Source organism: Oncorhynchus clarkii, chromosome 23, assembly GCF_045791955.1.
Source record: "Oncorhynchus clarkii lewisi isolate Uvic-CL-2024 chromosome 23, UVic_Ocla_1.0, whole genome shotgun sequence".
NCBI lineage: Eukaryota > Metazoa > Chordata > Actinopteri > Salmoniformes > Salmonidae > Oncorhynchus > Oncorhynchus clarkii.
In genome coordinates this window covers 51,058,477-51,082,389 of record NC_092169.1, presented here as the reverse complement: position 1 = coordinate 51,082,389, position 23,913 = coordinate 51,058,477, and the positions used below count along the sequence as shown (strand labels likewise).

The 23,913-nt window shown below is 42.2% G+C and overlaps 1 protein-coding gene across 2 annotated transcripts in view; it reads left to right on the top strand.

The window, feature by feature from the left end:
- Positions 1-1,172: 1,172 nt before the first annotated feature.
- LOC139381914 (collagen alpha-1(XIX) chain-like) overlaps positions 1,173-23,913 on the top strand; it is a 244,516-nt gene continuing 221,775 nt past the window's right edge. Inside the window, exons 1-9 of one of the 2 annotated variants that reach the window (XM_071125772.1) lie at positions 1,173-1,341; positions 2,424-2,548; positions 4,002-4,082; positions 4,731-4,830; positions 16,151-16,274; positions 16,685-16,960; positions 19,650-19,730; positions 22,110-22,277; positions 23,003-23,065. In XM_071125772.1, coding sequence (XP_070981873.1) covers positions 2,461-2,548; positions 4,002-4,082; positions 4,731-4,830; positions 16,151-16,274; positions 16,685-16,960; positions 19,650-19,730; positions 22,110-22,277; positions 23,003-23,065 — 981 coding nt within the window. In that variant the 5' untranslated portion in view covers positions 1,173-1,341; positions 2,424-2,460. The remainder of the gene's footprint in view (positions 1,342-2,423; positions 2,549-4,001; positions 4,083-4,730; positions 4,831-16,150; positions 16,275-16,684; positions 16,961-19,649; positions 19,731-22,109; positions 22,278-23,002; positions 23,066-23,913) is intronic. The other variant, XM_071125773.1, reaches the window with a different exon arrangement.

The following is a 23,913-nucleotide window of genomic DNA, read 5'->3' as shown; positions in this document are numbered from 1 at the left end:
GTGTAAAACTCTACATGAGCCCGTCAGCACCATAGGGTTCATTCTAACTTGGTGTAAAACTCTACATGAGCCCGTCAGCACCATAGGGTTCATTCTAACTTGGTGTAAAACTCTACATGAGCCCGTCAGCACCATAGGGTTCATTCTAACTTGGTGTAAAACTCTACATGAGCCCGTCAGCATCATAGGGTTCATTCTAACTTGGTGTAAAACTCTACATGAGCCCGTCAGCACCATAGGGTTCATTCTAACTTGGTGTAAAACTCTACATGAGCCCGTCAGCATCATAGGGTTCATTCTAACTTGGTGTAAAACTCTACATGAGCCCGTCAGCACCATAGGGTTCATTCTAACTTGGTGTAAAACTCTACATGAGCCCTTCAGCACCATAGAGTTCATTCTAACTTGGTGTAAAACTCTACATGAGCCCGTCAGCACCATAGAGTTCATTCTACCTTGGTGTAAAACTCTACATGAGCCCGTCAGCACCATAGGGTTCATTCTAACTTGGTGTAAAACTCTACATGAGCCCTTCAGCACCATAGGGTTCATTCTAACTTGGTGTAAAACTCTACTTGAGCCCTTCAGCACCATCCTCAAGGAGATTGCAAAACATTCTGTTTTGGCATTTGAGTCTGAGACTAAAATAGACCCCAACTCCTATGGAACTATCTAGCAAAGCCTAGGTACAATTCAAGGTGTTGATCAAACTCAACAAGAAAACCCATAATATTGACTATCAGGCAACATTGAGTTGGAGGTTATAGCTAGCAAAGTACTGTATTTCATCACCAGTTCATGTTCTCGATCAATAAATCAATATTTAATCCATACATTATGAACATTATTGTTGGCAGAGGAAATGTTTTGCTCCCAATTCTAATTTAACACAGTGTGGATAGAAGAAAACAGAAAAAATAACGAAAATAATTGAATTACTCCATTACATAATTTGAGCACCAGTTTATTTTCACATGAATGATGTACTACTGTATGTGATGTTCTCAGTCAAACAACAATAATCTCATAACTAAATAAGTTATTTTCTCATTCATAAATATTATTTTCTCATCCAAATTGTGGAGCGTTTCCATTGTAATGCCTCCACCGGTGGCGGACTTGGGGTCCTCCATGCATTCCAGTAGCCTAATGAGAGAGTGGGAGGGTCAGTCAGTCGGTGCGACTAATAAGGACACGAGGATCTAGTAAGAGATCCCATTCTCACTTTTATGTCTTTACAAGTCTACTTTGGAATAGCAACCGACTATTTTTCCAAACATGCGTTCATAAACGTTCATGGATTAATGCGTTTTTATGCTGGAGTAAACTTTCTCACCAATTGTAAGTAGACCGGTTTGGTTTGATATTCATAATTTACAGGTTGAATAATAATGGCTGCTTGAAATCATCCTCTGTAATGCCATGTATCGATACGAACTTATAAGTAGGGGTCCTTGGTTAGTGTGTCTAGCCTTGTCGTAGTTTGGCACTTTAGTGGTTTTGCGCACAGCTTTAGTTCATGTTCTGGAACTTGTCTGGCTTTACGGGACGGCTTCAGTCACTCGAAATGATTTATGAACATTCCGTTACGTTCGTGTAAATAGGCTATACTGTGTGTAACACTTGTGTAGCATGCAGTTTTTCCATATGCTCGCAATAACCGTATTAGGCTGCAGTGAACGGAATGCATAATTACGCGTAATTGGGTAAGTATATTTAATGATTGAGGATCCTTGAAAATATGAATACCGCATAAATGGAATAGACTATCATGGAATGTCTCGTCCGCTAGTTCCAAACAATCTGAGTTATAGCTGTGGCGCTTTTCAATGTCCGACAGACATTATGACTGGTTTGAATTGTGAGATTGGCACGCTTGAGGAATTTGGCATCTCTCCATCGAAGTTGTATTTTGTCAGTTGGCATCATGCGCGTGATCTCATCTCACTATGAACGTGATCTGTGTCATACTGACCCGGGACAGTTATGTTCAGGTTCAAATTCATAATTTAGACTAGTTCTACATAGCCGACCCCATTCTATTTGTTTCAGTTTGGTATAGCCTACAAAGTGTGACTCTTCTGTTTAGCCTATTTTCCTGGTGATATGATTGCGCCATAATAACGCAGCAACTCTTGCAGTGGACCTGTCGCACCTTGCTCTTACGCCTTCAGTTGAGGTCTGCAGCGGAGCATTGGTTATTTTCAACTGTGATACGACACACATTACATTTGCAGTACACACTTTTCGCTATGGGGTAGAAAAGGCGCATCTCATTTGACAGTTTTCTGTGTAATAGATTACTAATACTTCACATATTTGATTAATTTAATTAATTTCAAAACAAATGTATGGAATTCATTCATATGTTACTGTAAGATGTAGGCGTACTATTTTAATAACTAACTTGTGTTTTATTTTAGGTTTTGAAGAAGTATTTTCTCTTGCATCAGAGAAGACATGAGTTGCTTGCTAAAATGGACAGCTTTCCTCTGGATCGTACATATCATTCCCTGCACTGTTGGAATGGCATTGAACGAAAGAATAGGTATGTATCTAACACAGGAGGCTGCTGGGGGGAGGACAGACCATAATAATGGCTGGAATGGAGTGAATGGAATGGCATCAAACACATGGAAACCCTGTGATTAATGAGTTAGGTACTATTCCATAACAAAAAAACATGTTTTATTGTCACATACACCAGATAGGTCCGGTGAAATGTGTTGTTTTACAGGGTCTGTCATAGCAATACGACGCCCTTGGAGCAAATTAGGGATCAGTGCCTTGCTCAAGGGCACATCGGCATATTTTTCCCCTTGTCGGCATGGGTATTTGAACTAGTGACTTTCAGTTACTGGCCCAACGCTCTAACCGCTAGGCTACCAATGAGCCACCAACCTCCTGTGGCATGTAAGGACACTGTCACCAACACCAAGATGACTTTGATCTCACAGACACTCTCCTTAGGCTTAGTTTACAGTGGGAAGACATTTTGGGAGCTATGTGGTACACACAGTTTTGGAATTTATATTTCATAGCACGCACTAGGCTAGGCTATGTGGCTGTGCTCAAGATATTGTCTGAAACAGGCAGTATGCTATTGTTTACAACCCTTGAAATACATATAGCTAAAAGATAACTAAATTACAGGTTATTGCTACCCGTTTGAGTTGACTTTTGAGTGGTACTAGCATGCCCTTCCAATAACGTTGGGCTAACATTGCTGTTGTCACAGTAGATGATAATGGTCAGATTTTGCAGACAGGAACATGGCAAGTCATTTGTTTGCAGTTTTAGCTACAGTATACGGTCTGGGTCATGTTCAGTTGGCACGGAACTGAAGAAAACCGTCCCAAAAAGACAAACTGGGAAGTGGTATTATTTGAACTTGTCTAATAAGAAACACCCGTTCGTGTTTTCCATTGCACGACGTTGTGAAACGTTTTGCTCCACGACCCCGTAGCCGTGCCCCAGTCTCCAAGAGGAAACATGGCTCAATAGAAACAGGGTCAAAGTTGAGCACAGTTATAGTTAGGTCTCTTTCACCACCTCTAATTAACAACACTTCTACATCCCTGTCTGGGCTGTGTGAGGCTGCGGCCCAAATGGCACCCTGTTCCCCATAGGGCACTGGTCAAAAGTAGTGCACTATATAAGGAATAGGGTACCATTGGGGATGCGGGGTGAATTTTAATGAATGGGTGGATAGTGATGACTAACAACCACTGATGTGGTGAGTGACGGAAGTGCCCCTCCACATGGAAAGACACTGGTCACGTCACAGGCTAACTACTATATTGCAGTCCTGCTGTGCACATCAACCAATGGTTATGTGCCAAATCCTCAATCTCGCTGTCGGACATCAGATCTCAAAGTTATCGTCTTTGATGACTGAAGTGTTTAGAAGGTATTCTGCACTTGTTTGCTGTCTGCATCTTCATTTTTACTTCCATGAATATGAACCTTGTATGGCTGATGATGTTATCCCTGTTTTCTAGACAACTCTAGATGTCCTCCATTGAAAGTAGACAAGGACCTGTTTTCCTACAGTTTAAATGGTCCACAGCCAGAATTCACCGGTAAGAATTACAGTGTTATGGTGTACAAGTTCCTCAGTTGAAATAAATCCATCTCTCTCTCAATGGTTACATACCAAATGGCACCCTATTCCCAATATAGTGCACTAATTTTGAACAGGGCTCATAGGGCTCTGGTCAAAAGTAGTGCACTATATTGAGAATATGGTGCCATTTAGGACACACTCAATCTGTTTGGCTCTGATCCAGGGGGGTAATAACGTCCATGTCTCAGACGTGTCGTGAAAAACATGAATATGTTCACAGGTTATGTAACACAGAACAGAAGTACTCTGTAATTGAGCCTGCGCTAACAGACGTGCACCAATTTGTTTGATGGAGCACTGATGGTCAAATCTATTGTATTTGAAGTAATGATGCATACATTAACTATATTGTACCATAGGAATGAATCAAACTGGACAGGAGTTTGATGTAAATCTAGAAAGTCCAGACTCAATCCATATTGTTGGATCACTGGAGTTTAAAACAACACCTTGTAACACCTAGTGCCAGTTTACAGAGCACAGATCATCTCCATAGAAAGTGTTTTTATTCCAGCTCAGGACGAGGCTGAATCTATGTCAGTGAAGCCGTGAACTTCCTGAGTTTAAACCAGCCCTTCTCGTCCTGTTGTCTCTTTTCTTTCAGGTTTTGATCTGACAGAAAAGTTTCTCCTGAGAAAGGGGGCAGTGACAGAGGAGCGGCCATCATTCCGGCTGGGGAGCAGCCCACTCATCAAGCCAACAGAGTGAGTAGTGCCAGGCTGTTCCAGGGGGACACTTGGGTGTGACTGGAGGGTAGTTTCATTACTCTGGCCTCACACTTGTTGAGATAATCACCGATCGAGTCATTCAGATCTCCCCTCACGGGTGTATCCTTCAAACAGTATGCATGACAGCAGTTTTGTTGTTCGCCAAAGCTTGCTAGTATCCATGAAATGGGCGTTATCTCTCTAGTCGCTGAGCGTCAAGTCTGTGTGTTTCCTCTGTTCCCTCTCCTTTCATTGAAACTAACTGCTCACTGATAGCTAGAGGAGGGAGACATCAACTCACAGAGTGAGTTGAGCTGGGCCTGCTGGGTCAGGGACATCTTGGGTGTGACTAGAGGGTAGTCTGGCCAGGTCTATTTGGACACTAGTTACTGTACGAGTCTGTCAGTCAGTGTGTGATCATGTTGCTTTGTTTTGGAATTGACTGAAGTCCTGATCCCTCAGGCCATGTGGCTGTGCTCTGTTGGAGCGGTTTCCATTAAGCTCTGGCTTAACAGCATGCAGTACAGCACAGGTGTAGGATCTTAATTTGAGCCAGTTTGCTACAGCAGGAGAAGAATCCTGCAGCAACAGGAACATCTGAATCATTATATTGTGGATTATAATGAATGGATGTTTTTTTAGGGGTTGATACATTTTTGTGATAAAGAATCAAGTCTGAAATTTCAAAGTGGAAATTTCAAACTTCAGAATCCTTTTAAAATATCAAATGCACTACACGTTCTAGTTCTCCTGCAACAGGGTGTTCAAGTTACGATCCAACATCTGTAGGTTGTGTACTAATGATCAAGCTAATGGCCGCGTAGTGTTCTTTACTTGAGATAATTGGAATTGCCAGTCAGAGTAGAGGCTGTGACTGAACACTTTATTGAACCAGGCTCTGGCTTTAGGAGATATACTATAGAGACACGAGAGTAGGCTTACATGAATGTACTAATGGACTTTTACTATATTAAGTGTACTAGTGGTTATACTAATGGATGCATTGTGCTTTACTTGAGCTATTGTAAGTCAAAGATAAATATATGTTGGTGGTTTGTATTATCTGAGAACCAGAGGGGAGGTCATGGACGTGCTGGTGTTTATAGTCTATCATGAGAGATAATACCTCAAGCGAACCACCTGATTCGGTTCTGTTTGTCCAGCTTGTTCCAATGGATCTCTATAGACTCTGAAGGAGAGACATACTGCACAACATTCACAGAGTTGTTTAGAGAGTTTATCCACCTATTAAATGGACAAACTCACTCACATAAATCAGTCCCCCACATGGCATAGACCGCCCAGACTGGCCTCGGATTTGAAAACAAGCCAGGATGATATCGGATTTCCGTTGCAGCAAACAAATATTTTCTCAGGGTGTAGGTTTGCCGCCTCCTGTTCAGCTGATATGTGAAATAAACTGATGTTCCACGCTGGCTCACTGCAGGATGACATCTCGTGTCATCAAGAGAGAGAGATCAGAAAGAGAGAGAGACCAGAGAGAGACAGAAAGGATACCAGAGAGAGAGAGACCAGAAAAAGAGAGACCAGAGAGAGAGAGAGACCAGAGAGAGACAGCAAGGATACCAGAGAGAGAGACCAGAAAAAGAGAGACCAGACAGAGAGAGAGACCAGAGAGAGACAGAAAGGATACCAGAGAGAGAGAGACCAGAAAAAGAGAGACCAGAGAGAGAGAGAGACCAGAGAGAGACAGAAAGGATACCAGAGAGAGAGAGACCAGCAAAAGAGAGACCAGAGAGAGAGAGACCAGAGAGAGAGAGAGAGAGAGAGAGACCAGAGAGACCAGAGAGACAGAAATAGATACCAGAGAGACCAGAAAGAGAGGGACCAGAAAGAGAGAGACCAGAAAGAGATACCAGAGAGAGAGAACAGAGAGTGACAGAAAGAGAGAGACCAGAAAGAGAGAGAGAGAAAGAGAGGCCAGAAAGAGAGAGAAAGAGATACCAGAGAGAGAGAGACCAGAAAGAGAGAGACCAGAAAGAGAGAGAGAGAGACCAGGGAGAGAGAGAAAGATATGCAAGAGAGAGAGAGAGAGAGAGAAAGAAAGAGACCAGAGAGGGGGAGACCAGAAAGAGAGAAAGAGAGACCAGAGAGAGATAGAGAGAGACCAGAAAGAAAGAGAGAGAGACCAGAAAGAAAGAGAGAGATACCAGAGAGAGATAGAGGGAGGGAGAGAGAGAAAAAGAGAGAGAGGGAGGGAGAGAGAGACATGGGGTGAACCCTGATCCAGCCTACACAGATAATTCCATTTGCTTTGGTTAACAAGGGCAAACCGAGATGGACTACGCTACTGCAAGACGTGTAGAATAATTTGTACAGAATATTGATATACATTCTGATTTGAGGGAGGACAATTACTCAAGGGTAAAGATAGCCACCGCTGGTGGCTATAGCTTGAAAGGGTGCGTCCCAAACGGCACCGTATTACCTACAGACCTGGTCAAAGGTAGTGCACTATATAGGGAATAGAGTACCATTTGGGACGACCCTGCTATGTATGTATGGCCTCCCGGTGATGTTTAAGGCGCAGGGTTTTTTTAATAGCCATTTTAATAGATTGTCTAGAGATGAAGGACTAAGTCATATTGATTTAAGGTCAACAGCAGGGGGGGAAACAGTGTCACACCTAGAGAGACCTGGTAGAGACCTGGTCATGTGATATACTACCGTGGTATATATACAGGTATATGATGCTACTGTGGTATATATACAGGTATATGATGCTACCGTGGTATATATACAGGTATATGATGCTACCGTGGTATATATACAGGTATATGATGCTACTGTGGTGTATATACAGGTATATGATTCTACCGTGGTATATATACAGGTATATGATGCTACTGTGGTATATATACAGGTATATGATGCTACCGTGGTATATATACAGGTATATGATGCTACTGTGGTATATATACAGGTATATGATGCTACCGTGGTATATATACAGGTATATGATGCTACTGTGGTATATATACAGGTATATGATGCTACTGTGGTATATATACAGGTATATGATGCTACTGTGGTATATATACAGGTATATGATGCTACCGTGGTATATATACAGGTATATGATGCTACCGTGGTATATATACAGGTATATGATGCTACTGTGGTATATATACAGGTATATGAATTCCTACTTTATGTTTGGGCTCCCCCCCTACACCCCTCTGAGGGTTAACCTGTGCTGTACATGGAGTGTAGGACTCTTCTTCACTTCTACTTGCTCTGCTCTGTGACCGTCCTGTGTGGCTCAGTTGGTAGAGCGTGGTGCTTGCAACACCAGAGTTGTGGGTTTGATTCCCACGGGGGACCAGTATGAACATGTATGTACTAAGTACTGTAAATCTCTCTGGTTAAGAGTGTCTGCTAAATGACTACAATGTAACCTGTTTGGTTTTTACTGCAGAGACTCATGTGGAATCATCAGTAGAACTGGAATGATGAGCAGTATTCACATTATATAGGATCTTATCAAATGAAAGTGTGTAACAACGACATGTCTATGAGATGGATGGACGTTTAGTGACAGCAGTGGGACGGTTTCCCCAGCTGGTTTAGGAAGACCAGTGCTTTTCACAATATCCATTGTTCCATCCGTATGGTTTTGGCTTTGATAAAGAACAACCTGACCTGTCGTCCTCCTGGGGAAGACAAGACGCAGAATATTCTTTGTGTTTTACAGTACATTACACAACTGTAAACACACACACTCACACACACTGTCCTGTCCTCTCTGGTCAGTGAGAGGAATCACTGAGGCAACATGTTTCTCCAGCCAGTCCCTGTACATCCTCTTCCTCCTCTATGGCCTGGGCTGGCCTGCTGTGCCTGAACCTGTTGGAAGGAGATCAGAGTGAAGGAAGGCAGAGAAACAGAGAGAGAAGGGGAGAGTGAGAGAGGGAGGGGAGGGGGAGGAAAGAGACTGACAGACAGACAGACAGACAGATAAATGGGAGGGGGGAAGGGGGAGACAGAGATCAATGCTGAGAGAGATAAAGCGGGAGAAGAAAAGAGCGCAAGAGAGAGAGAGCGAGAGATAGAGAGGGGGTGAGAAAGAGGGGGAAGAGAGAAGGGAGAGGGAAGGGAGTGTGTGTGAGCGGGGGAGAGAGAGGGCGAGACACCGCATTCATCTCCAATTATCTGAGTACTTTGACAGGTGATGTTGCCTGTCAGCTGGGAGGTCCGGTGGAGGGGGACTTGAGAAGGAGGTAGGGGGGACAGCATGAGGTGCAGAGGACCTCCCCTTTCTCCCCTTTCCTTCCTCCTCCCCTCCCCTTACTCCCCTCCTCCCCTTTCCTCCCCTCCTCCCTTTCCTTCCCCCTACCACCACAACCTCCAAACATCTCTCTCTTTACTCAGGAAAGGCAGAGGGGCTCGACTTTCTGGGCCTGGTTAATGTTCTGTCCATCTGGCAGCTCCCAGGCCAAACTGATACTCTTACCCAGAGTAGGATCTCTCCTCTCTTAGTGGAGTGATTGTGTGATTGTACATTGTGTCTGTATGCCAAGCTCAATGACAGGTTCTGGAGTTCAAAATGAAATCAAGTACCACTGCTGTCTGTCTGTCTGTCTGTCTGTCTGTCTGTCTGTCTGTCTGTCTGTCTGTGGTGCACACACTATTTTGTATGTTGGTGCTATGTCAGTGAGTTATGGATGGTGCTGCTGGATGGTTGTGTTGTTGTCTATTCATGAGTGGGTTTGGGGGTGTTCCATTTCTATATCTGTGTGTTACTGTACTCTAGCCTGTAGTGTAAGTCTCACCGTGTTACTGTATTCTGCCCTGTAATATAAGTATGTGTGTTACTGTATTCTGCCCTGTAATATAAGTATGTGTGTTACTGTATTCTACCCTGTAATGTTAGTCTCAGTGTGTTATTGTAATCTGCCCTGTAATATAAGTCTCAGTGTGTTACTCTATTCTACCCTGTAATGTTAGTCTCAGTGTGTTACTGTATTCTGCCCTGTAATATAAGTCTTAGTGTGTTACTGTATTCTACACTGTAATGTTAGTCTCATTGTGTTACTGTATTCTGCCCTGTAATATAAGTCTCAGTGTGTTACTGTATTCTACCCTGTAATGTTAGTCTTAGTGTGTTACTGTATTCTGCCCTGTACTATAAGTCTCAGTGGGTTACTGTATTCTACCCTGTAATGTTAGTCTCAGTGTGTTACTGTATTCTGCCCTGTAATATAAGTCTCTGTGTATTACTGTATTCTACCCTGTAACGTTAGTCTCAGTGTGTTACTGTATTCTGCCCTGTAATATAAGTATGTGTGTTACTCTATTCTACCCTGTAATGTTACTCTCCGTGTGTTATTGTATTCTGCCCTGTAATATAAGTCTCAGTGGGTTACTGTATTCTATCATGTAATGTAAGTCTCAGTGTGTTACTGTATTCTGCCCTGTAATATAAGTATGTGTGTTATTGTATTCTACCCTGTAATATAAGTCTCAGTGTGTTACTATAATCTATCTTATAATGTAAGTCTCAATGTGTTACTGTAATCTATCCTATAATGTAAGTATGTGTGTTACTGTATTCTACCCTGTAATGTAAGTCTCAGTGTGTTACTGTATTCTACACTGTAATGTTAGTCTCAGTGTGTTACTGTATTCTGCCCTGTAATATAAGTCTCAGTGTGTTACTGTATTCTACCCTGTAATGTTAGTCTTAGTGTGTTACTGTATTCTGCCCTGTACTATAAGTCTCAGTGTGTTACTGTATTCTATCCTGTAGTGTAAGTCTCGGTGTGTTACTGTATTCTGCCCTGTAATATAAGTATGTGTGTTACTCTATTCTACCCTGTAATGTTAGTCTCAGTGTGTTACTGTATTCTGCCCTGTAATATAAGTCTCAGTGTATTACTGTATTCTACCCTGTAATGTTAGTCTCAGTGTGTTACTGTATTCTATCCTGTAGTGTAAGTCTCGGTGTGTTACTGTATTCTGCCCTGTAATATAAGTATGTGTGTTACTCTATTCTACCCTGTAATGTTACTCTCAGTGTGTTATTGTATTCTGCCCTGTAATATAAGTCTCAGTGGGTTACTGTATTCTATCATGTAATGTAAGTCTCAGTGTGTTACTGTATTCTGCCCTGTAATATAAGTATGTGTGTTATTGTATTCTACCCTGTAATATAAGTCTCAGTGTGTTACTATAATCTATCTTATAATGTAAGTCTCAATGTGTTACTGTAATCTATCCTATAATGTAAGTATGTGTGTTACTGTATTCTACCCTGTAATGTAAGTCTCAGTGTGTTACTGTATTCTACCCTGTAATGTAAGTCTAAGTGTGTTACTGTATTCTACACTGTCATGTAAGTCTCTGTGTGTTACTGTATTCTACACTGTCATGTAAGTCTCTGTGTGTTACTGTATTCTACCCTGTAATGTAAGTACAATTTCTATCTTTCTTTTTAACTTTCTTTTTATCTCTCTCAATATTCTGTCTCTTATGACACCACTGAACACATCAGTAAAATTGCAAATTCATTGTTTCCAACTGGGGTTATTCTCTCGCTCTCTCTATTCTCTCTTTCTATTCTTTGTTCTCGCTCTCTATTCCACCCACACACACACTTTTGAGTTTGAAAGAAAGTGCTTGCGTTCACACTTTCTTTGATTGTTTGCATATTCATAGTCTATGCATCAACGAGGTAACATATTCGTTCCGAGCTTGATCTGGTTGTGCTTCTTGTTTGTTTCTTGAACACGAGCTGACGATGCAAGTCATTTCGGAATCCATGATTAGATTTGTGTCAGACTCACTTTGTCAAAGAGTGAAAGAAGAGGACAAATAAAATAGTTTTCAGAAAGTTTTGTCACTAAAATGGTACCTTGTTTCTACCCTCAACCCCCCAGCAGTAAGAGGGAAACCTTTTTAAATCAATGTTTTGACGGTCAATCTTTCTGTGGGTGAATGAGAAATATTCATCAAATGAAGCACTTCTAGACCAGAGGCTAAAACAAAGGGTCCTAGTTTTGAACTAGAGGATTCATAGACAGGTACCACTGGACAGGTACCACTGGACAGGCACCACTAGACTGGCACAACTAGACTGGCACCACTAGACAGGCACCACTAGACAGGTACCACTGGACAGGCACCACTGGACAGGCACCACTAGACAGGCACCACTGGACAGGCACCACTGGACAGGCACCACTGGACAGGACCCACTAGACAGGTACCACTGGACAGGCACCACTAGACAGGCACCACTGGACAGGCACCACTGGACAGGCACCACTGGACAGGCACCACTGGACAGGCACCACTGGACAGGTACCACTGGACAGGCACCACTAGACAGGCACCACTGGACAGGCACCATTAGACTGGCACAACTGGACTGGCATTCAGAAAGGAGAGGACTTTAAATGTGTTTGTGGGGGGAAAGCAAACGCTGTTCAAAAACCAACTCCACTTGATAGGACCATGTGTTTGAGCCACAGATGGTAAGCAGTGGAGGAGGGGGGGGGGGGTATAGGGTGGGAGGAGGTGTCAGTAACGTATAACCCTTGACATCTAACCCTTAGGGTTCAAGTGTTCCAGTGTAGATAATGTGTGTAAATGACCTCAACAGGCTCATTTACACATACTAACATTAGATAGAAATACAGTGGCATGTGAATGTATTCACCCCCCTTGGCATTTTTCCTATTTTGTTGCCTTACACCCTGGAATTAAAATAGATTTGTGTGGGGGGGTTGTATCATTTGTTTTACACAACATGCATACCACTTTGAAGATGCAAACGGGTTTCATACCAAAGGGGGTGAATACATACGTATGCACACACCACTTTTCAGCTTTTTTTTTTTAAACAAGTAATTTTTTTCATTTTCACTTCACTCATTTGGACTATTTTGTGTATGTCCTTTACATGAAATTGAGATAAAAATGGACTTAAATTTCAGGTTGTAAGGCAACAAAATAGGAAAAATGCCAAGAGGGGTGAATACTTTTGCAAGGCCCTGCACCGTGAAGAGCAGCTCTCCCCTGGATAACAGATTGCAGCTCAGTGAGACCTGTGATATTAAAGGTTTGATGGAAATGAAAAGTACATGTTTTAGTCCCCTCTCTGGGTTCAATTAGTCTAATTCCTTCAATGTATCTCTCTCCTTATTCCATACACATAACTATCCCACTGGGAACACATTGGTTGAATCAGTATTGTTTTCACCAACGTGGAATAGATGTGGAATTGCCGTCTGTGCCCAGATGGGATCTCTGCTGTTTTATTCAGGAATTCCAAATCATTCTTTTAGGTGGAATCTCAGGGAATAAACCTCTAGTTTTATGAATAGTCCTGCTCATCTCTCTCCGTTGAATTGCAATATAAATGTTCTCTTTTTGCCCCAAGGCGACGATTCACCTTCCCAGTCTCTCTCTTTCTCTCGCCTACCCTCAGAAAGCATTTGATCTTTCTGTGGCTTTAACCTCGCTGCATATATATTTTAATCGTATGCTGTGTCAACGTTCTGTGAGAATTCAAGGGACACACAAGGCAGGAGGGGTATGTCTCTGAGAGAATAGGTCATGAGCTATGAAGAGGATAACTCATTTCCGGCCTATCTGAAGTGAGCTTAGTCTCTCGCTTACTCTTTAGTTACCTCTCTCTCTCTCTCCCCCCATTTCTCTGTGTCGCTTGATAAATGTCTCTCTCCATCTCTCCCACTCTCTCTCTCTCTCTCTCTCTCTCTCTCTCTCTCTCTCTCTCTCCCTTCCTTCCTTGATCTCTCTCTCCATCTCCATTCCACTCTCTCTGTTGCCCTCTCCTTCTCTCTCTCTTTCTCTCCCCATGTCTTTGAATGGCCTTGTCATTGCATCATTGCGATTTCTGCTAAACTTGAAAGATTGTGTTTCTGGTGCTTCACTTTTAGCTGTTAATGCATTACTATAGTCTAATCTGAGTCCCAGGTTCAGTTTGAGGGGTTAAAGTGTTGGTTCAACAGGATGGAAACAGGAAATAGGAGGAGAGAAGTATCAGTGAAGAAATGGAAGAGGAATAGTGTTAGTGTTTCTATAATGAATGAGGTTCCATCTACAGTGGGGAGGACAAGTATTTGATACACTGACGATTTTGCAGGTTTTCCTACTTACAAAGCATGTAGAGGTCTGTAATTTTTTTCCATAGGTACACTTGAACTGTGAGAGACGGTATGTAAAACAAAAATCCAGAAAATCACATTGTATGATTTTTATGTAATTAATTAGCATTTTATTGCATGACATAAGTATTTGATCACCTACCAACCAGTAAGAATTCCGGCTCTCACAGACCTGTTCGTTTTTCTTTAAGAACCCCTCCTGTTCTCCACTCATTACCTGTATTAATTGCACCTGTTTGAACTCGTTACCTGTATAAAAGACACCTGTCCACGCACTCAAACAAACAGACCTCAACCTCTCCACAATGGCCAAGACCAGAGAGCTGTGTAAGGACATCAGGGATAAAATTGTAGACCTGCACAAGGCTGGGATGGGCTACAGGACAATAGGCAAGCCGCTTGGTGAGAAGGCAACAACTGTTGGCGCAATTATTAGAAAATGGAAGAAGTTCAAGATGACGGTCAATCACCCTCGGTCTGGGGCTCCATGCAAGCCTCATCAATGATCATGAGGAAGGTGAGGGATCAGCCCAGAACTACACGGCAGGACCTGGTCAATGACCTGAAGAGAGCTGGGACCACAGCCTCAAAGAAAACCATTAGTAACACACTATGCCATCATGGATTAAAATCCTGCAGCGCACGCAAGGTCCCCTGCTCAAGCCAGCGCATGTCCAGGCCCGTCTGAAGTTTGCCAATGACCATCTGGATGATCCAGAGGAGGAATAGAAGAATGTCATGTGGTCTGATGAGACAAAAATATAGCTTTTTGGTCTAAACTCCACTTGTCGTGTTTGGAGGAAGAAGAAGGATGAGTACAACCCCAAGAACACCATCCCAACCGTGAAGCATGGAGGTGGAAACATCATTCTTTGGGGATGCTTTTCTGCAAAGGGGACAGGACGACTGCACCGTATTGAGGGGAGGATGGATGGGGCCATGTATCGTGAGATCTTGGCCAACAACCTCCTTCCCTCAGTAAGAGCATTGAAGATGGGTGGTGGCTGGGTCCTCCAGCATGACAACGACCCGAAACACACAGCCAGGGCAACTAAGGAGTGGCTCCGTAAGAAGCATCTCAAGGTCCCCGAGTGGCCTAGCCAGTCTCCAGACCTGAAGTCAAAAGAAAATCTTTGGAGGGAGCTGAAAGTCCGTATTGCCCAGCGACAGCCCCGAAACCTGAAGGATCTGGAGAAGGTCTGTATGGAGGGGTGGGCCAAAATTCCTGCTGCAGTGTGTGCAAACCTGGTCAAGAACTACAGAAAACGTATGATCTCTGTAATTGCAAACAAAGGTTTCTGTACCAAATATTAAGTTCTGCTTTTCTGATGTATCAAATACTTATGTCATGCAATAAAATGCTAATGAATTACTTATATATCATACAATGTTATTTTCTCACAGTTGAAGTGTACCTATGATAAAAATTACAGACCTCTACATGCTTTGTAAGTCGGAAACACTGCCGATTTTTCAGGTTATCAAATACTTGTTCTCCCCACTGTCTGTTGGTGGTACCATCCCCATTACATTCAGTGTTCACAATGTGCTAGAGATGTTCTGCCAGCAGTGTTGAACTGAAACGTCTGGGTTAACAAACCTATCGCCTTGTCATCTTCCTTTTTGCATTTTTCTCTTTATAACAATGTTTTCTTTCTAAGCTATATACTGTAGTTAGCCATGGTCTTGTGTTTTCTAGTCTAGACCTGTATGTGAAGTAAGAGGAATTTAATTTAAGTTTGAATAAATGATTATTCGATTTGGAATGACAGGGATGCTGAAATAAATGTAATCTGGCTGGATGAATCATGTTTGGCATAAAATTCTAGCTTTATATGTAAGCGGCCATTTTGCGCTAGGGGGCTATAGAAGAACGTTGTCAAGTGGTTCAAGTTGATTGGTTTTCTTACTACACAGTCATAGAAAGCTATAAGACATCCAGCATGATTATTCATATTCATTCTCAATGTTTATTTTTGACAGTCCATTTAGCAAATGCTAATTTTATGGGTAAAATCTTCTACGTTAGCTATTAATGCTCTTCCAACCAAGACTGAAAGTTCCAAAACAAAATTTTCACTGTTAGGCCCATTGTTCAGTTTCATATATTTTTGTGATTCAATTTGACAATATGCAGCTCGAACAATGTAATTTTTTTCTTTCAGATTGGTGTTCCCCAATGGTCTGTCCAGTGAATACTCTCTAGTTACCACCTTCCGGCTGAGGAAAACCACAAAGAAAGACCGCTGGTATCTGTGGCAGATATTCGACCAGACGGGAGGTACCCAGGTAGGTCTGAGTGTCCACTATAAGGATATTCATGATGTCTGGATGTATAGCATTGAATTGGGATTGGATCTATATTGATTTATTGATTTGTTGATTGACTGATCAGTCGATCGCTCACTCACTCTGCCAGTTCGCCCAGCAGGTCAGTCGGTCCATCGGCTGGTTGGCTGGTAGGTCCGTTGGCTGGTAGGTCAGTCAAGTCGGTTGGCCGTGTGGTCAGTAGGTCGGTCTGTCAGTTGGTTTACCATTGGTTAATTGATCAATGTTTTCATGCCATGACTGATGCTTGTATCTACCATGACCCTGATGGTAATGGTAATGAATGGAAGGCAACACCGGCAGGTATAAAGCTTTATAACTTGTTATGAGGCAATATAATGTCTTACAATCTCCTCCGGCTCTATCTTCAGGTGTCTGTAGTGTTGGACGGTGCTAAACGAGCAGTGGAGTTCTCAGCCCGGGGCCTTCTGAAGAACAGCCTCCACTACACCTTTAAGAGCCGAGACCTGCACACCCTGTTTGACCGCCAATGGCACAAGCTGGGTGTGGCGGTCCAGAGCAGCATCGTCTCCGTTTACATGGACTGTAAACTAATAGAGAGGAGGCTGACAGACGAGAAGGATGAAATCGACCCCAGCGGATATACGCTGATTACAACCCGGGTGGAGGATGGACGGCCTGTAGATGTACGTTTAGGCCTAAAGCCACAATCTGGAAATATAACCGTTCTGAAATTCATAGACGGAGCATGACTGACAGTCCATGAGATCGACATTATACTTTTAAACATACAGTAACTATATATGGTTGCCTTCAAGGGCAATGTCTAGAAGGGTCCCAGCAAACCGGGAACATTCCCAGAACATTAGCTAAGATTCCCATTAAGTTCTAGTTAGGGTTTTATCTAACACCTGGATGATAACATTTGATAACAAAATATTTTATTTTTCTAAAAATATTTTAAATGAAATATCGTTGGAATATTCTCCTAACATTCATTAAAATGTTGTGCACAACACCTGTAACAATCATCACAGAACATTCCTCAATAGTTCTCATTAGTCTTCCAGGTAATGAAATAACACAGTGTACCAGTAATGTTTTCCCAGCAAACCAAAATTGGCTCTGTGAAAGTTCCCAGAACATTTGTTAGGTTGTCGCAAATGTTCTCGTTACACAAAAGCGATCCATTCATGGTGATGAATGTTTAACATTTGCCTGATGTTGCGTGAGCATTCCTACAACAGTAGTAGCTACTACAACAATTGGATACCACGAAATTGGGGAGAAAAAGGGGTAAAAAAAATAAATAAAAATAAAACTGTAATATCTTATGTTTCACCGAGTCGTGGCTGGACCACAACACAGATTTTATACAGTTGGCTGGGTTTTCCATGCATCGGCAGGACAGAACAGATACGTCTGGTAAGATGAATAACAGCTGGTGTCTAATATTAAAGAGGTCTCAAGGTATTGCTCGCCTGAGGGAGAGTACCTCATGATAAGCCGTAGACCACACTATCTACCGAGAGAGTTTTCATCTATATTTTCCCTAGCTATCTATTTACCACAACAAATCGATGCTGGTACTAAGACAGCACTCAATGAACTGTATAAGACAATAAGCAAACAAGAAAATGCTCATCTAGAAGCGGCGCTCCTAGTGGCCGGGGACTTTAATGCAGGCAATCCTTTTTACCTAATTTCTACCATTATGTCATATGTGCAAACAGAGGGAAAAAAACTCTAGACCACCTTTCATTTGGCAAATCTGATCATAATTCCATCCTTCTGATTCCTGCTTACAAGCAAAAACTAAAGCAGGAAGTACCAGTGACTCGCTCAATACGGAAGTGGTCAGATGACACGGATGCTACGCTACAGGACTGTTTTGCTAGCACAGACTGGAATATTTTCCGGGATTCATCCAATGGCATTAAGGAGAATACCACCTCAGTCACCGGATTCATCAATAAGTGCATCGACGACGTCGTCCCCACAGTGTCAGTACGTACATTTCCCAACCAGAAGTCATGGATTACAGGCAACATCCTCATGAGCTAAAGGCTAGGACTGCTGCTTTCAAGGAGCGGGACACTAATCCAGACGCTTATGAGAAATCCCGCTTTGCCCTCAGACGAACCATCAAACAGGCAAAGCGTGAATACAGGACTAAGATTGAATCCTACTACACCCGCTCTGACGCTCGTTGGATGTGGCAGGGCTTATAAACTATTATGAACTACAAAGGGAAACTGGACAGCTGTGTGATCACGTTGTCCATAGCTGATGTGAGCAAGACCCTTAAACAGATGTTGCTCACATCGGAAAGGCCGGATTACCATGACGTGTACTCAGAGCATGCACGGACCAACTGGCAAGTGTCTTCACTGACATTTTCAACCTCTCCCTGACCGAGTCTGTAATACCTACATGTTTGAAGCAGACCACCATAGTCCCTGTGTCCAAGAAAGTGAAGGTAACCTGCCTAAATGACTACCGAACTGTTGCACTCACGTCGATAGCCATGAAGTGCTTAGAAAGGCTGGTCATGGCTCACATCAACACCATCATCCCAGAAACCCTAGACCCATTCCAATTTCCGTACAGCCCCAACAGATCCACAGATGACGCAATCTCAATCGCACTCCACACTGCTCTTTCCTACCTGGAGAAAAGGTGAGAAGGTGAGAATGCTGTTCATTGACTACAGCTCAGCTTTCAACACCATAGTGCCCATAAAGCTCATCACTAAGCTAAGGACCCTGGGACTAACAACTCCCTCTGCAACTGGATCCTGGACTACCTGACGGGCCTGTTGTATTCGGCACATGTGACAAATAACATTTTATTTGATAACTGAATGTTTGCATAACTGGACAGTTTTTGTGTTTTGGGAACATATCTCTTGACCAGTCAGTGTTACCACAACCTAATGAAATATTCTTGGAACCTTTAAAGAACAGAGGAAATGTGTTCTGGGAACGTACTTGTAATATCTCATGCTTTTTGCACCCTTAAAGAACCATTCTAGAAGCGGAGGCCCAACTGGACAGCTTTTGTGTTTGGGGAACATATCTTTTGTGATGTCCCCAAAAGTTCTCACCAGACTAATGAAATGATTCTGGGAACATGTTAAAGAATAGTTCTTGAATGTTCTTGAAACATCAGGCAAATGTTTTATACAAGCATTCTAAAAGAACATTTGCCGCGAACAAACAAATGTTCTGGGAACTTTCACAGAACCAATTTTGGTGTGCTGGGGTTGCTTAGTTTCGGTCAAAGAAACATGTTTCCTATTTCAAAATATACATTGTTAGTTTTTCTCTATATCTGAATCATCATAATGTCCCTAACAGATGTCTTTCTCTCCAGATCGAACTGCAACAAATCCTGATCTACTGTGACCCATACCTGGCTGAGATGGAGAACTGCTGTGAGCAGGCAGGATCTACGGTAAGATATTTTACACTCCTTTTATGTACAGTGCACATTTTAGGACATACATGAGACCTTCGACGTGGCTTGATATACAGTAGAGCAGGGTTATTAAATTCTTACCCTATGAATTCCGGAGTACTTCTAGTTTTCTGTTCTACCGGATAATTAATTGCACCCACCTGCTTTCCCAGATCTAAATCAGTCCCTGATTATTTTTTTTAATTAAAAAAACATATATATATTTATCCATTATTTTACCAGGTAAGTTGACTGAGAACACGTTCTCATTTACAGCAACGACCTGGGGAATAGTTAGGGGGATGAATGAGTGAGGGGAGAGGAGGGGGGTGAATGAGTCAATTGTAAGAGGGGAATATATATATATTTTTTTTAAAGCAGTGGAACTGGCTTCTTGGTCGATATTTAAATTTAAGAGCAATATGTAACATAATCTGGTTGAGTTGTGTTTGTCCTTCTTGAAAACTACCCAACTGAATGATGTTTCTTCCATAGGGGACATCTTATCCAGGTTACTGTGCAATATCTTTGTGACAGCTGCTGATGTAAAACGGGATTTATAAATACATTTGATTGATAGATTGATAGATAGATATTCTTCTGTTAGATCATATTGCAGACCAGGTCAATGGAGAGTGACCTTACAGACTGTGGATGAATCCCAAATAGCACCCTATTCCCAGTATAGTGCACTACGTTTGACCAGAGCCCATAGGAAAAAGTGTGCAATTTGGACTGCTAACTGTGTTTAAAAGGAGAAGTGACCTTTGACATTTTGACAGTTGGGCCTATACGTATTCATAACCATGTTGTCATCTCAGTGAGTGTTGGGTTATGTTGATTCAATGTGCTAGGTCACATGTGGTCTATATGGTTGGAAATAGTGTGTTTCAGTGACCTCTCACCTTTGGCCTCTGACAGTTATAATATATATCCATAACCAGGATGTTATCTCAGTGTGCATTGAGTTTCAGTACTGGGGCTCAGTTAATATGGTAGGAAATAATGTATTGGCATTCAAAACCTTAAGTATTGTCCTTTCCTCATTCCCCTGGGACAGTCATCTAGTTTCACAGTAATTAAGGTAACTCATTGAGTCAATGAATCATTGGACATTAACTGATTATAAATACGGTAGTGGTACTGGACTGTTATTACATTTCAGACTATTTGAGAACTGCATTTCAACATGTGTTGTATTGTAATTGTCTGGTTTCCTATACCCAAATTAAGCCTACTCCTAAACTAAATAGCACTTTCAATTGAGATTTTACATTGCTTTCTAGACCAACATTCTGTCTAGCCCTGGACTCAAGTTCAAGTCAACTAGAAAACAGAATTGAATAGCAACATGAAATGATTAGGCTTAAGGTGGTTCCAGGAAACTGGCCCTTAAATAGCAGAGTCATGTGTCTAAACAGTTTGTAGTGGACATATATAAAATAGTCCAAATTGGTGAAGTGAAATCAAAAAAATAACTTGTTTCAAACAATTAAAACTATTTAAAAAACTGAAAAGTGGTGCGTGTATATGTATTCAGCCCCTAAATAAGATCTGGTGCAACCAGTTACCTTCAGAACTAATTAGCAAATTAACTTAAGTCCACATGTGTGCAAGTGCCACATGATCTGTCACATGATCTCAGTATATGTACACCTGTTCTGAAAGGCCCCAGAGTCTGCAACATCACTAAGCAAGAGCCACCACCAAGCAAGTGGCACCATGAAGACCAAGGAGCTCCAAACAGGTCAGGGAGTGGAGAAGTACAGATCAGGGTTCGGATATAAAAATCCATTATTAAATAATTGAAAGAATATGGCACTACAACAAACCTGCCAAGAGAGGGCTGCCCACCAAAACTCACAGACCAGGCAAGGAGAGCATTAATCAGAGATGCAACAAAGAGTCCAAAGATAACCCTGAAGGAGCTGCAAAGCTCCACAGTGGAGATTGGAGTATCTGTCCATAGGACCACTTCCACATTCCACAGAGCTGGGCTTTACAGAAGAGTGGCCAGAAAAAAGACATTGCTTAAAGAAAAAATAAGGAAGCACGTTTGGTGTTTGCCAAAAGGCATGTGGGAGACTCCCCAAACATATGGAAGAAGGTACTCTGGTCAGACAAGACTAAAATTGAGCTTTTTGGCCATCAAGGAAAACGCTATGTCTGGTACAAACCCAACACCTCTCACCACCCCTGTTTTATTGTCTTATTTCGTGTTTGTTTCACAATAAAAAATATTTTGCATCTTCAAAGTGGTAGGCATGTCGTGTGAATCAAATGATACAAACCCCCCAAAAATCTATTTTAATTCCAGGTTGTAAGGCAACAAAATAGTAAAAATCCCAACTGTAAATCTTTGTATTGATCCTACAGTGTGAGCCTAGCAGGGAGGGCCCTAGTGCTGGAGGGGTGACTCCCAATCCCTTGAATACAGATGGAGCAGGCCAGCTCCCCCGGATGCTCTCCCAGCCCGTCCAGCCAGCTCGGGTCCAGCGGGTCCAGCATTCCAGCAGTGACAGATGTCAATGTTCAGCAGAGAAGGTACAGTCCATAGAAATATCTTGCGTCCCAAACAGCACTCTATTCTCTGTTTTGTGCACTACTTTTGACCAAGGCCAATAGGGAATAGGGTGCCATTGTATTCGATAAACATTTTTAGTAAAAGTATGAATTTCAGCACCCTTCGGAAGGACTTCTTGTTGTACAGGACTAAAATAGGTACAGGTAAGCGTTTTCAGAATTTCAAGTATCGACTGGTGGCAACTCAATGTTGTTGCTAGCAAATCGTGAGACCACTTATCAATACTCAACTCAACCTCGATATAGGAGATCGGAGTTGAGCAATCCTCAGGAACAATCTGTCCAAACAGCAAATATAATCCTAATGGGTTGGAGTGTTCTGTTCTAATGGAACCATGCATTCAGATATCCCACTGCTGACACCAAACGTATTAAACAAGAAAAGAAATACCAAATTAAAGCACATTTATGCCAATGGGTTTTCTTGGATGCCAACCAAAGGCAGGAAATAAAAGCTTATTAGCAGTAATTTGGCACAAATATGTAGTTGCTTTGTTTAAGGCATGGCCGTCATCTCCAGAGGTGGTTCCACTAATGTCCATGGAAGTTCTGAAAGCAGACTTCAGACAGAGGGGTACCTTGGGGAATTTCTCATGTCTTTGGGGAGTTTTTAATGTGTGGATGGACAGTCATTAGCAAGCTAGTTCAGGTAAATTACATCAATTAAATGTTATTGTTCTTTGTAGGGTGATCAAGGTCTACCAGGCTTGGCAGGACTTCCAGGACAGAAAGGCGATCAAGGAGACAAGGTAAAGGAGATGTTGAATATCTATCTGGCTCAGTAAATACCATCATTACTGTACAAGTGTACACAGGTATTGTACCTGTAGAATTCAGTTACAATTCTAACAGAGATAAAGCTGTTGTGCTTCCTTAGTCACATATTTCAGGGAGAGACAAAGACGGTGAAAAGACAGACAGAGAAAAGACAGACAGAGATGGGGAAAAGACAGACAGAGATGGGGAAAAGACAGACAGAGAAGGAGAAAAGACAGACAGAGATGGAGAAAAGACAGACAGAGATGGAGAAAAGACAGACCGAGATGGAGAAAAGACAGACAGAGAAAAGACAGACAGAGATGGAGAAAAGACAGACAGAGAAAAGACAAACAGAGATGGAGAAAAGACAGACAGAGATGGAGAAAAGACAGACAGAGAAAAGACAAACAGAGATGGAGAAAAGACAGACAGAGAAAAGACAAACAGAGATGGAGAAAAGACAGACAGAGAAAAGACAAACAGAGATGGAGAAAAGACAGACAGAGAAAAGACAAACAGAGATGGAGAAAAGACAGACAGAGAAAAGACAGACAGAGATGGAGAAAAGACAGACAGAGAAAATACAAACAGAGATGGAGAAAAGACAGACAGAGAAAAGAGAAACAGAGATGGAGAAAAGACAGACAGAGAAAAGAGAAACAGAGATGGAGAAAAGACAGACAGAGAAAAGACAAACAGAGATGGAGAAAAGACAGACAGAGAAAAGACAAACAGAGATGGAGAAAAGACAGACAGAGAAAAGACAGACAGAGATGGAGAAAAGACAGACAGAGATGGGGAAAAGACAGACAGAGATGGGGAAAAGACAGACAGAGAT